At 37.7% G+C, this 14,886-nt stretch overlaps 1 protein-coding gene across 1 annotated transcript; it reads right to left on the bottom strand.

Annotated features, from left to right (window-relative positions):
- Positions 1 to 699: 699 nt before the first annotated feature.
- Positions 700 to 12,113, bottom strand: LOC118817081 (CD209 antigen-like protein A). The gene is made up of 5 exons (XM_036583767.1): positions 11,848 to 12,113; positions 6,591 to 6,914; positions 2,805 to 2,947; positions 1,890 to 2,005; positions 700 to 1,145 (listed from the first exon to the last, which is right to left on the bottom strand). The coding sequence occupies exons 1-5, from the start codon at positions 12,008 to 12,010 to the stop codon at positions 1,013 to 1,015; spliced, it is 879 nt and encodes a 292-aa protein (XP_036439660.1). The 5' UTR covers positions 12,011 to 12,113; the 3' UTR covers positions 700 to 1,012.
- Between the last annotated feature and the right edge of the window lie 2,773 nt (positions 12,114 to 14,886).

Raw genomic sequence — 14,886 nt, 5'->3', positions numbered from 1 at the left:
ACAACTTTTTTTGTAGGCATATGTAACTTTAAGCGAAGCTCCTCTATGTTATGTTTTATTGTGTCTGTGTTTGTAGGAGTGTGTGTTCTGAAAAGCATCACTACTTCTTTATTCCTACCATTTAGTTGTCTGGGTAAAATATATTGTAGGGATAGAGAACAAAGGAAATGAAAAACAATGAAAACAAAGAGCCTCAACTAACCGTGCAAGAATTATAATACTGATCATTATAAATAAATAAATAAATAAATGAATAAAATGTGGTATTATTATTATTATTATTATTATTATTATTATTATTATTATCTTCCTTTTCAAACATTATAATGCAGTCTTTCAATCCACAGCTTTATCACATCATTAAAGCTATAAAGAGATCGACAGGCCTGTGAATCAATAAGACAGACAGTCCAGTCTCTCTAGAAGGGATGCTACAAATATTGTTGGCTTTTGTTTGTTTTTGATATGCTACAAAATAGGAACTTGGACTTATTCACCTTCACTTTCAGGGCATCCAGACTTCCTCAAACATGACTTTGCTAGCTTTGCAATACAACTCAAAAAGTGCCCTTTCACTTTACATTCCACATAGGTTTGGCCCCAAGGACAAAAATGGCTTGTTCTGGATGTGAATGGCAAACTACAAAATGACACAATGACCACACATCCTCAGAGGTTTTTGCTGCAGGAGACAGAAGCTTGAAATGGCCATTTAATGTTACTGTGTAACTTTATAATTCAGATGCAGAACTTCAGTTTGTTACAGATTATAACCAACAGAAAACCAACACGTTACATCACTAGATAAACATCTGAAAGGCAGCTCTAATCACAAACAGAGTCATGATGATTTATACAGTGTACAGTGTAATAAAAAAAACATAATTCATTTTTGTTATAATAACTTATGAAAAATAAAGCTAATCATTGTGTGGGATGGTGAAATGACAAAGAGGGTTTTTATATGATATTATCATTGACCAAAATGTGAAGATAAGCATGTATTACACGATCACTCAGTACGTTTCTCACAGATCCATTGTTCAATAGCAGAGCATTTCCGGTCATTCCACTTCTTATTAAATGGATAAAACTCTACGCAGTCTTCTTCACCTGTATCATTTGGTTCTCCATCACCCCAGTACCTGAAACCCAAACGCAATCAGGTAGGGGTTAGCAAGTTAGCCTTTAAATTGAGAAATGAGAATTGAAGACTTCTGAAGAATTTTATAGGGACTGATTAGTAGGAAATCTGTAAAGTCCAGGTCCATTTAGGCTCTCTTTGCATTACATTATATTTCCAGACACTTTTCTTACCAGCTCAACACACACACCACATCAGCGTCACTGCTAAGAATGATCCACCACCCAAACAACACCTGCTCTGTTGCTGTTCTATGGGGTCCTGACCACAGAAGAACAGGGTAAAAGGGGGCTAACAAAGTATGTAGAGAAACAGATGGACTACAGTCTGTAACTGTAGAAATGATATGTATATATTTAGTGGGGCTGATAAAAGGGACAATGAGCATAGAAACAAGGAGGTGGTTTTAATGATGATAGTCTGTTTATTTGTTTGTTTATTTATTTATTTGAAGTGATTTTGTCCTGGGGGGTACTTCACAAAGCAGGATTTCTCGGTTAGCCTCATAACTTAAGCCAAAAAAATAAAAAATAAAAAAGCCTGTCCAGTAGGAGAAGAGCAAGCAAGAGAAGATCCTGTTTTGTGAAATAGCCCTTGCACATGATGGTCACAGAGGACTGTATTCACAGCAGTGTTATTCCATTTTGGAATAATTCACTATTAATCCCCTAATCTAAACTTTACAATACTGTTTCTTTCACCAGATGTAAGTAACTCTCATTTACACGTATAGTCTCAGTCTTACCCAGTGGTCAGTGCTGAACCGTCCACCCATTTCCACCTGCCCTTTGTGTCTCTGTCAGTCAGACCAATCCAAGCTATAAAGCTTTTAATACTGACTAGAATATTAGCAAGGAAATCCTGTGAAAGTGGGAGCACAACATTAAAGGTGAATTCCAGAGTTTTCAAACTTCTGCATTACACAGTCACTGAGATGTAAACAAACTCATTCAGAGTGATTTGGTGTGAAATGGTTCATTATAGAGAAGCTTACCGACTCTTTACAGTGGTGGTGATAGAAACTAGGGGTCACAATGTGACTGCCCAAAAAAATAAACAATACAAACCACAGCCAGTGCGGAAGACTCTCACACACTACAGCAATGCAGCATTTAAATACGCTATTTCACGTTATGTCACATCACGCTGTTCTGTTTATTTCACATTTTATTCTTTCCAGTCATCGTAATTTAACACTATACAGTAGGGGGAACAGTGCACAGCCATTGGCTCAGGAGTCACCAAATGTTGTAATTTAACTGGCTCCCAACTGAAACATGTGCATGAATTAGGGCGTGTTTCATGTAAATGATATGTAAATGAGGTACTGGTGGGCTGGCGCTTGATTTCATGCACTGATCATCATTTGTGGTCAAATCTCTGCTCGTTTCCACATCATACAAAAGTGTCCATACCCGAAAATGTATTCATACCCACTTGTGTAATAACTTCCTGTAAGGGAACTTTTAAAGACATTAAACTCTTCAGACATTTGGTTCCCATCACCACCACTGTGAACAGTACTGACTTGAAAGTTTCTCTAGAATGGAGCATTTCACATCAAAGCACTTACATCTTAACCTTTTAGTAACAGAATTAAATGAAAAATCAAGTTTCCTTTTAAAATATCCAGATGAACAACAACAATTCTGTCTCTCACCTGTTCTTCGCTGCTGTTTATGATCACCAGGTCTGCTCCTCTCTCTCTGCAGTACTGTCTGCTATCATCCCAGCTCTTCTTCTCAGTAGAGATGTAGTAAAAACTAGACTTGAAGTACAACCATCCCGTCACATTGCATGTATCTGTTAAAACAGAAAATTAAACGACGCCCTTATATTTCACAGACTTACAATCATCAAACAAGTATAAGCATTTTATATAATAGCTAATGGTGGTTTGCTTTCATTTGCACACATTAGTTGTAGCTTAAATACAGACATTTGAAGCTTCAAGACATTCAAATAACATTTTCTACTTTTAATGTTAGTTAAACTTTCAGTAAATGTTTAAACTTCACTTTCTGAAAATTGCTGGTGAAGCCTTTTTTTTAGCTTGTAGCCAAGCTGGTCAATCTTCACTGTAAAAAGTGGAACAGTGCACTAGTTGATTGGAAGTGTTTTTTTAAAACAGCATTATGTGAAAATCGGCATTTTCTGCTTTTGGGGAGTGGTATTCCACTTTTACACCACTGTTGTAAATACAAATCACGCTTTGAGCTCCCCTCAAAAACAGCTGTACATGTGCATTTGTTGATGAGCTGAAGGATACAGAATCTGACACCCCTTCATGTGCACATGAATGTAATCTTGTAGCGTCCATATGCCTGAGTGACACGCGTGCATGTGAAGGGGAGTCGGATTCTGCCAGGTAGTCTAAATTTTGGCACAACACCGGGAAAGACAACATTAGAAGGTAGAGTAATATTACAGTACTTTATTACAGGAGGTTGCAAACTTTCAAGGCTTAAGACTGACCAAACTTTTAGGCATTTTCTTTGCATGCTAGCCTGAAGCAGGACTGAGGTTAGATGGCTTTTGGCATCCAGGGAAACTACAAAACTAGTACAGAATTTATATTACCTTGTTAATCTTACCCATGTAATCATTTTCTTTTAGAAAACTTTAGGGCTCTAAATGAGTATGCAAAGTTTGAACTGCATGTTTTCCTTTTATTTATGATTTCTTTTGTTCTCTTTGGTAACAATGATATTGTGATTGAGTTACTCATTATCAATATCTAGACACTATATAAAGTGCCTATTATGTCTCTTTTAATATATTTGTTGGTTCAAGATAGCATGACGTTCAAAATGTCTGTTATAAAACATAATCTAATTTTCTGTTTTTGTTTTTCTTGGTTCTGGTATTTGAGACGTATTTGTCCCTGATACCTTTCATTTGTTCTGTTACTGTGAATCAGACAGTGGAATTCTTGTGCCCATAAACTGTGTACCACCAATCAGAGCTGTAGATGGTGAATAGCTAATCACCATTATGTGAGAAGGGCCTATGAGCGCTCTGGCTCCACCCCAAAAGGGGATGGCCTAAGGCCAGAGAAAATCCGAGCGCAACAGATTTTTAGTGAATCAAAGAAAACAAGCAGAGAGAAGAGAAAGAAGAGACTGTAAGGTAGTGTATAGAACGTTCACTATCAGATCCGAGAAACGTGTCTTTTGTTCGTCTATGTGTTTGTTTTCATTTGTTTGTGTATGCTTTAAGCCCATTCAAGCCACACTGAGAAAGAAAGCTGAAGAAGTCTGTCATACAGCCAAAGACAGAGTGATTTGACTTCATCTCAGCACTGAGTTATTTTAGAGGTAGCAACATGCAGCCCCAAGATCATATTCAGAACCGTCGCCCAGCTGAGCCTCAAATTCCAGCCTGGTTCAAGAGCTTCAGGACTTCACTCGCCATACCGCAACACCACCAGCAACTTCATCCACTCACGCACTCGCCGTAGCCAGTAGGCTCGTCACCGGGAAAGTGTTGAAGCCTTCCTCCTGTGGCTGCAGTGGAGTACGGCCAGCCTGGTCTTTGACTGAGGCTGCTACGAACATCTGCTTGCCCTACTGCTGCAGTGAAGCTGCTTCAGTCAAAGCAGACCACATTCACAGAGCCATCTGTGAGGGTTGTGACTCACCAGTTTGGGAAAGAATTGTTCAACAGTTCAAAAAGAACATTGCTCAATGCAAGATTTCAAAGAAATTCACTGTGTATGATACATAATGTTATGAAAAGATTCAGGGAATCCAGAGAAATCTCAGTCCATGTAGGGCAAGGCCAGAAAACACTGCTGAATGTGTGTGACCTTTGAGCCCTCAGACAGCAATGCATGAAACCATCGTGGTACTGTATTAAATATAGCCACATGCGTTCAGGAGTACCGCTAACATCACGAAATGCAGCTTGTACCTCTATAACAAAGAGAAAGCTATACAATTCTATGCAAAAATGCCACAGAATTTCTATTCCTGAGCTCATCTCAGATGGTCAGAAAGACAGTGGAAAAGTGTGACGTGGTCCACGTTTCAGTTTGTTTTTGGTAAAAACGGACATCGAGTTCTCCGCACCAAAGATGTAAGGGATAATAAAAACCTTTATCAGCGAAAGGTGCAAAAGCCAACATCTGTCATGGTATGGAGGTGCATCAGTGCCCACAGCATGGGTGACTTATGTGTGAATGTACCATTGACGTGGCGGTGTCTATTGGGATTTTAGAGAGACATATACTACCATCATTATGACGTCTTTTCCTGGGATGTGCCGGCTTGTTTCAGCAAGACAGTACCATGCCTCATTCTGCACATGCTACAACAGCATGGCTTCATAGATCTGCAGTCCAGATCTGTCTCCTATTGAAAATGTATGGCACATCATGAAGATGAGAATCAGACAACGACGACCACGGACTGTCGAACAGTTGATGTCTTATATCAAGCAGGAACGGACAAACATTCCACTTGCAAAACAGCAACATTAGAATAAGAATTAAAAAGTGTAAATAAAAGGAAAGATGATGTAACACAGAGGTAAACATGCCTCTGTCCCAACTTCTTTTGAGTGTGTTGCAGGCATCAAATTCTAAATTTGTTTAGATTTGCAAAATACAATTAAGTTGATCAGTTAAAAACATTTTTGTCAGTTAAATAAAGGTTCAAGATAATTAACAAATCACAGATTCTCGTTCTTGTTTCATTTTACAAAATGTCCCAGCTTTTCCAGAAATGGGGGTTGTAAAAGCCTCTAAAACAATTGGGTTTGTTTATTAAGCCTTTCTCTTTTTCTTTTGTTTTACTGCCATCAGGAAAATGGTAAGTTAGAATTGTAAGTTTCTCTGGTAAGACTGGAGTTTACGTGATGAGTGTTGGTTTATTGTTGCCATAAATGCTTTTCTTGATTCTAGCTGATGGAGGCAAACTTGAAGTCTCATGCTTCAATTCTTCTGAAATAAAATAAACCAAGCATAAGCATCATGACAGATATTTGATAATGTTGCTGTATATCCTATTTACATTTGATGCCATTCTGGTAAGCCTATATCAGAAAACAAATCCATTCACATAAAAAGTAAGCCTCTGCATTTAGACTCTCCATCTGTCTAAGTCATATGACTCGAGTCTACACATCTGTAGACCTTTGTGGGCTGCCTCCTGCTTTATTTTTTTGGATGTAATTCTTTCTCATCTAAGGCCCTCTACAAGATGTGTTTATATTAAGAAGTAAACATCGCTGAAATAATATCTCTACAGTGCTTGAGCTCATCTTTATTCTCATGTTTCAGCACAAGTGAAGACTCTGCACCCAAAGAGGCTTTACAATCATGTAAACTTAAAGAATGCATTATGGGTGATTACCATCCTCTCTGCTCTCAGACTCAGAGCTGTTCCTGGAACAGCTGTGTATTTCTTTTTCTGCCACTTTAATGCGTTTTGAAGTATTTACTCACGTAAGTCATTCAGCTTCTGCTGAAGTCTGTTTTTCTCCTTCTGCAAAAGGTCCATCTGGTTTCTCATGGTGTTGGAGCTGCTCTGTAAGTCTTCCTTTTCCTTTGCTATTTGCTGAATTTTAACCTGTAGCTGTTGTTTTTCTATAGTCAGGTTGGAGTAACTGGTCTGTAACTGGTCTCTCTCTGTAATTAGGTTGGTGTTACTGGTCTGTAACTGCTGTCTCTCTATAGTCAGAGGTATGATGGCAACCAGAAGGACACCGCAGAGCAGCTCAAGACAAATTCTAGCCAGTCTGTTGCATCTGCTCCTTTCAGTGTTATTCCCTGAAAATAGACAGAAATTTAGACAACAACATGGATTTCATGTCACAACCTCAGTGTCTGTCTGTGTGAGTTGTAGATCGATCAAATCTCAGACATTTCACTATTCACAGGTGAGCCCCAGGGCACAAAGTAATAGGGTAAAATTTAACATAATTTTCCATGTAGTAAAATAGGTTAAAGTAAAACGTACATCCAGTCATCCTCTTAGCGACGGCACCTGTGAATTTTCAAGGCAATCACAGATACGTCTCAAGACTCACCCTGAAAACTTATATTGTACTGTGAAAGTACACTTTTCTTAATCATATTCTTGTATCCTTAACACCTGTCCTATTTCACAGTGAGAGACTAATGTACAGCTCCCACATTGCGCTGCTATTGGCTAAATTGTTCACAAGTAGATGCTTGAAACAAATTTAACATTTTCATTTGTGGCAGACGTGCAGGCTGTTCATATTAAAAGTATTAATTTTGCTGAAATTATTCCGCAAAACTCAATGTATCTGCTTGTGCCCCCCTCTCCTCTATTCAATACAATAAGATCATTTAAGATGCTGAAGTCATTATTCGGTTCCTCATAGAGAATAGTTAGAGGTGGGCAATAAGGTAAAAATATAATATTACAATTCTTCAAAACGTTTTCACGAACGTGACTTTAACAATGTTATTTTTTCTGACATCTGATAAGTTGGAACAGACAAATAGTGCCATGTGTAAAAAAATACTATCAAAAACTGATAAATATAGGGATTTGTATTCAACATTTCACACATTGTGCAGCACTAAATACAATTAAACAGGACTAATTACTGTATGCTCTCTTTGTTGTCAAACATGCAGTTGGGAAGTGCCGTTTAAGCACTGACCATATCCACGATATGCTCAGAGAACCATATTGCGACATCACGATAGCATTAATTATCGTCATATTGCCCACACTGTAAAAAATTTCACTGCAAACGGTAAAGAACTGGCAGCAGGGTTACCAGAATCTTATTGTTAAATTAAGGGTATCCTACTGTTGTAAAAATGTATGGTTTAATACCATTTTTTACAGAAACAGGATATAACTGTAATTTAGAATGTTTACAGTAAAATACTGCTAGAGGTTAACAATCCATTACCTTTTTTCAGGGGGGTGCATTAACTTTCCTGACAGGTATAGCTGCTGATTTTTACTGTAATGATAAAAAACATTGTTGTTTTACTGCTTGTTAATCTTGCCAGAAACCTAACATGTATGAAAAAGTACATTATTTCAGTGAACAGTTGCCATGGCAATTTAAATCATTTTGACTTAAAAAAATGAGACAAATGCAGAGAATATCTTGCAAAATGTGTTGCTTTATTGTGAATAAAGTGTTGATGATTCCACTTGCAAACCTTGCACATTTTTCACATCAGAAAATGTAATTTCAACATAGGAAACTCCTCCACAGTCATCTGTCCCACCTGTGTGTTATCTGTAGCCTCATCCTCTCATCAGCCCCAGGTGTTTCTCATGTGTTCTTTTGTCTGTTTATTCCCCTTGATTTGGGCTTTTCCTTGCTTGGTGTTATTTGTAGTATGTTTGTAGTGTCTTTGGCTGATTCTTAGTTTGCTTATTCTTTTGTTTCTGGTTCTTTCTTTGCTACTTTCTCCATAGACAACAATAAAACTGCTAGATCACACACACATCCTGCCTTCTCATCTCCATGATACAACAGCTGTGACTACTTTTACTTTATAAGCATCTTCAGCTGGCAAGTCAACATAAAATGTGACCACAAATTTCCCTCTTCTCGTTTCACTTATTATTAAAAATAGATTAAATCCTATTATTAGTAGACTGCCTGTACTGACTGCTGTATGTAGAAAACACAGAAGCAAGCCTGGATAAGAAAGTTGGCTGTATGCCCTTACAGATGATGTGTCCCTCACAACTGACCATCCAGCACTCAATACAGCTTGTTGTTTCTCACCTGCAAAAAAACAAATGTAGAGTTGACCACTGGCAGCAAGGATAGTGCCATTTTGCTGAAATACAAAATTGTTGTTGACTTATGCAGATTCTTTATAAACATAGCAAGCAGTAGCAGCTGAGGAGTTGCCAGTAGGGTGAGCATCCTCTTCATGTCTGCTGCGGCGGCAAACAACTAGAGCACGTCAGTTTGATTGTTTAGTTTAGGCAGAATAACAACAGCATGCACTGCACGCATGTGTCTGTCCCTCACTGAAGCTTTAGCACTGAACAGATCCCTTAATTTACTCTTCAGAGTTAAAACTAGTAATGTAGTAACACTAGTAACTAGTAATACTAAGTAGATGCAGTGTTACTCAGGCTAAACACTGCGTAAGTAACACATTTGCTTTAACAAAACTGTGATTTCAGTTTCAAAAAACACTGACAGGACCACAGAATTCAGCTGTTAGCTAATTTAGTTAGCTAGTTATCAAATTCTCACTCTCTCTCTGAATTCTCCTCTGTGAATCAAGCTCAGCCAACACAAACCAGATATAACAAAAACAAATCTAGAGCAATTGATATATTAAATAATAGATATTAATATAAAAGGAACTTACTTTGTCCAGTGTTGCACAGAAGGGAAAGGCAAGCATAAGGGAAAATGCACTGCTAAGATGGTCTTCAGTCTTCCTGCAAAACTATGACCGAAAAGAAGAACATTTGCGCTCTATATGGAACATATGGAGTAAGGATTTATGGACTGATGAGTCTAAATTTGGAATTGGGATTACTTTGCGCATGAGAAGCACAAAATGCAACCGACTTCTCAGACCGAACTTTGGAGGTGTGGAAACATATCTTGCATATTTCTTTGAAAAAATTAAAGCAAGACAGAATCTCAAATGGCATCCTACTACCAGGGCTGAACAATTTGGGAAAATATCTAATTGCGATAATATTGCGACTGCAATTTAAATTTTATTTTGTACAAAATAAGGTCCAGGCCTGAATGTTGTGTGCCAAACAAAGTAAATTGTGGTTGCGATGTCACAACACCTAAAGGTTTGGTTGTCTCTTATGTACAGGCAGTTCACAAGCTTTGTGTCATTAGGTTAAAATTTCCCCTCTTGAAACATAAGACAATGATTTTGGTAATGTAGGCTATAATTTTCAAAAACTGCAGCTCTTGTTATTTGAAAATCGCACTCTCTTAATCTTTCATCCCTACCTGCTCCCTGTATAGTGCACTGCGTAGGTCATAAAACTGTGACTCTAACCCACATCAGACACTGAATATTAGCTGGAGAGTCATAGCGTTTATAAAATGGCTTTCTGTTTAATATATAATGCACTATTCGAGTGCAGATGCCTACCTTTCATAACCTATGAAGTGCACTACATAGGGAAAAGGGAGCCATTCAGCCCAAGTCTTTGGAAAAAACGCAAGCTGTAATAAAGGCAAAGGATGGACACACTAATACTGAACAATTTGATGATATGTTTAGTTGCAGAGGTTTTGGTATGATTTTCTGTTAAATATGTTTTCTGCTGTTTTGCACTGAATAACATACTTAATTGCTGTTATGACTGGAAAAGTAGGATGAAAAAAGGGATGTTTGAAGGATGAAATGAAGGATGTTTTCAGACTTTTGCACAGTACTACACAGCAATTGATGTAGGTTGTGTGTTGACTAGTTTAGCTTATAGCAAGATGACAGAGATGACATGGACATTTTCACACAGTTTTGAATTTAGTTTTAGAAATTTGAAATTTGAAAACAAACAAAACATCTGCAGGACAAGCTACACTCCCCAACACTGAAGAAAAAGTTCAGTGGGTGGACCATAAAGGGTTGAGTGATGCCACAGAAAAACCACATTTGGTTCCCTAAAGAACCAGGTTTGAAAGAGAGTTGTGAGTATGAAGAACCTTTCAAAGACCTAAAGAACTTTCACACAATATAAAGGTTCTTTACTAATCAAAGGCTTCTTTTTAGAACTTTTACATTATCTGGAGGCTTTTTCAACTTGGAAAGAATCCTCACATTCAAACATCTCATTTGCAAAACTGGTTCTCTGAAGGATCATCCATCGAAAGGTTCTTTATCAAACCAAAAGTGGTTCTTCTATGTCAAAAGTCCGATTTTAATCGGCCCCTGGCTTCTGTTTTAGTGTGTGTTATAAGTGTGTATGCTGCACTTCTTCCTTCCACCTGATGGTGGCAGTAGTGCTATAAAATCACAGTGTAATGCACAGCACTGCGGTAACAAAGTTAGCTAAAGTTTAAGAGCCTTTCTTCTCTGAATAGACCTGCAGCTGAATGACATTTAGTCCAGAATGCAATCATAAATCTCAAACTAACACTGAGAACCAGAGACGTTGATGGAATTTGGAACTTTTTCATCGAGAGCCGCCGCAAATGAGCCTCAGGAGAGAAACTAAATCACCAACTTCTTTTCAGAGCAAATTCAAATTCAGTTGAGTAAATATTAACCCTTTAAGACTGAACAATCACGGCTGTTACGCTGTTTAATCTGCTCTTTTGTTTAATAAAGTGATTTCTGAATAGTTCTGCATTTATTATATGTAAAGATCAAACTGAAAATGTATAGATTTTTACCTATTTTTATCTAGTCTGATCAAATAAACACTTAAATAGGAAAATGTATGCGTGACACGTTTTGCTGTTACTCTTAAATAATTTAATAATTAGTTACAAGCACTGACTGATCCAAGTCCAATACAACAACAGGCCTTGTGCATCTTGTATACAGTGATAGGAAACACAGAGTCTATGTGTATTTTTTAAACTATTTTTTTAAATATTTTGAATAATTTGTAAATAATATTTCGGCCTCAGATATTTTTACACTGTATAATTTGGCCCTCTTTACAAAAAGTTTGGACACCCCTGTTCTATGTCATCACTAAAAGGACCCTTTCTAGAATCTTTACTTTTAAGAGTGTATGCATATGAATATACTGCACCTGCGTTCTCAGATTCATTGGTGCTTCTGGTCATGTGAGTCTTCAGGTTCTCTTCATTTACAAGAATTTCTTCATACAATCTGTCACAGTCTTCTGAATCAGGTTTGCTGACTTTAGTAATCTTTGACTTTGGATTTATATATGTATTCTTCCTCATCTCCATTCTGCTCTCTTCAGCCTGGTCCTACAGACGTGTGTGAATCAGTTCGGATAGGTTCTCCACAGGGCTTTAACAATGGTTGAAATGTGTCTTTTAAAGTGCTTCTGTTCTTCTGAACGCCTACTTCCTTCCTCCTACTAATTCTGTTTACTGGTGTCCCAATAGGCTACAACATGTCAGATGTCAGGCTGTGGACATGACAAACTGCCCCTTTATAAACTGAGAATTCAAGACCAGAAGCTGGGTATGTAGCCTGCGCTCTGTCCACAAAAGACCCAGATTATTATCTTTGAAGTCAGGGACTGATCATGTTCTTGTGAGGCCTCCCAAACTCTAATAATAACACTAAATAAATACAAGCCCATTTCCAAAAAAGTTGGGATGCTGTGTAGAATGTAAATAATAATAGAATGCAATGATCTGCAAATAACGTAAACCACATTTTAAAAGAAAATACTACAAAGACAATACACCAAATGTTGAAACTGAGATTTTATTGTTTTTAGAAAAAAATATGCCCGTTTTGAATTTGATGCCAACAACACGTTCCAAAAAAGTTAGGACGGGGGCATGTTTACTACTGTGCTGCATCACCTCCTCTTTTAACACCACTCTGTAAGCGTTTGGGAACTGAGGAGACACTGCTGTAGTTTTGAAAGTGAAATGTTTTCCCATTCTTATTTGATATCAGATTTCAGCTGCTTAACAGTTCAGGGTCTCCATTGTCATATTTTTCATTTCATAATGCGCCAAATGTTTTCAGTGGTGGCAGGTTTAGCGCCCGGACTCTTTTAATACAGAGCAATGCTGCTGTAATACATGCAGAATGTGGTTTGACATTGTCTTGCTGAAATGATCAAGGCCTTCCCTGAAAAAGATGCAGTCTGGATGAGAGCATACGCTGCCAAAACATGTATGTATCTTTTAGCATTAATGGTGCCTTCACAGATGTGCACGTCACCCATGCCATTGCGCTAATGCCCCCCCTATACCATCATGAAAACTGGCTTTTGAACTGTGCACTAATAACAAGCTGAATGGTCTTTAGCCCGGAGGACACAGTGTCCATGATTTCCAAAAAGAATTTCAAATGTTGATTCGTCGGTTAACAGGACACTTTTCCACTTCGCCTCCGTCCATTTTGAATGAGCTCGGGCCCAGAGAAGGTGAGAATGAGCGTTTCTGGATCCTGTTTATATACATTTTCTTCTTTGCATTTTAGAGTTTTAACTTGCATTTGTGGATGCAGTGATGAACTGTGTTCACAGACAGTGTTTCTGAGCCCATGCAGTGATTTCCAGTACAGAATCATGTCTGTTTTTAATGCAGTGCTGCCTGAGGGCTCAAAGATCACAGCCAGCAAATACTGGTTCTTGGCCTTGTCCCTTACATACAGAGATTTCTCCAGACTCTCTGAATCTTTTAATGATATTATGAACTGTAGATGATGAAAAGCAACAGTTCTTTGCTATTTTATGTTGAGAAACGTTATTTTTTAAATTGTTAATTCATGTTAATAACCTTCAGGTGTTTTTTTTTAGCATTACACAACTTCACCAGCCTTTTGTTGCCCTTGTCCCAACTTTTTTGGAACATGTTGTTCGCATTAAATTCAAAATGGGCAAATATATTTCAAAAAACAATCAAATTTCTCAGTTTCAACCTTTGACATGTTGTCTTTGTAATATTTTCAATTAAATATATGGTTTAAATGCACATTGTTGTATTTTGTTTTTACTTTTTGCACAGCGTCCCAACTTTTTTGGAAATGTGGTTGTAAATAGTGATGTTTGTGTGTCTACCATAGAGAGAAGTTGAATGGCTAGAAGTGACCCTCTCCGCTATTATGGCTGTTTTTCAGTGGCGTTTTCTGCATTGTTCAGTAATGACCAGAAATAACAGCCTTCACTGGTTCCCCTCCGCCAAGATGCCACAGTATAAACCCTGAGGGGCCTGACAACAGATAACAGATGTCTTGTTTTATTTCATTTATTCAGTCATTACATTAAATATATACATATTCAATGGCTATTCGATCATTTAATACTTTGGCTTTGTGGTTTTGACACACAGATATCAGGGTGTGGACCTCACAACCTGCCATGGTGTCTTAAGTGTTGGGAACTCAAGACTAGAAGCTTTTCTGACCACATAGACTGTGCTTTACCTAAAAAAAGAACCAGATTCTTATCTCTGAAAGTCAAATTCTCATTACTGGAGCAGAACCACTGGCGACTTTATAGCTAAAACCACATTTGTAGCTTAGGGTCTGATATTGAGGCCTTGAAACTACATTTATATTACTTTGTCTTTAGGGAACAAAGTCAGACCCTTACACTGGACCTTTGTTTCCAACAGTGTGGCAGATAAAGTTTTCTAGACATGGAGAGAAGCTGCAAACATAATGCTCGCTGCTCACACTAGGCTTCTCTTAAGCTAATATAAACATTAAAGCTAATATAAAATAACTCCATTCCATCCTGATATATGACAAAAAAGCTGATGGTAGCAAAACAGTCATAACATAGCAATCCAGTAAATATTAAAAACCGTAAACACTTTTTAAAAAATGCATGTGGATTTCTCCTTCAAGCACAGCAGCTGAATGCTGAAACATCATCACTGAAGTGACTGAAGTTAACCTGAAATCAAAACTGACATTTTCTTTACTTGTTACTTGTTGTTTCCTGTCTCTGGTCGTATTAAGCTTCATCATTCCATACAGTTCACAAGATGCAATTTTGGTTTTTATGTTGTCATCAGTAAAAATGTAATGGTGTCATTCGAGTTCAACTACACATCATCTTGGCGCTGGCCGAGAGTATACAGTTGAAGTAACAGTTGTCAGACTGTGGTGCCAATAAGGACTAAGCTCTGCT

The sequence above is a fragment of the Colossoma macropomum genome, unplaced genomic scaffold, assembly GCF_904425465.1.
Source record: "Colossoma macropomum unplaced genomic scaffold, Colossoma_macropomum, whole genome shotgun sequence".
Lineage (NCBI taxonomy): Eukaryota > Metazoa > Chordata > Actinopteri > Characiformes > Serrasalmidae > Colossoma > Colossoma macropomum.
Note: the sequence above shows the minus strand (reverse complement) of the source record. Positions and strands in the feature narration are given on the sequence as shown.

Coding starts and splice junctions, on each gene's coding strand:
- LOC118817081 (XM_036583767.1), bottom strand. CDS start 12,010: ATGGAGATGAGGAAGAATACATATATAAATCCAAAGTCAAAGATTACT. Junction 6,915..11,847: donor CAATGAATCTGAGAACGCAG/GTGCAGTATATT, acceptor GTCTATTTTCAG/GGAATAACACTGAAAGGAGC. Junction 1,146..1,889: donor GGTTCAGCACTGACCACTGG/GTAAGACTGAGA, acceptor TTTGGGTTTCAG/GTACTGGGGTGATGGAGAAC.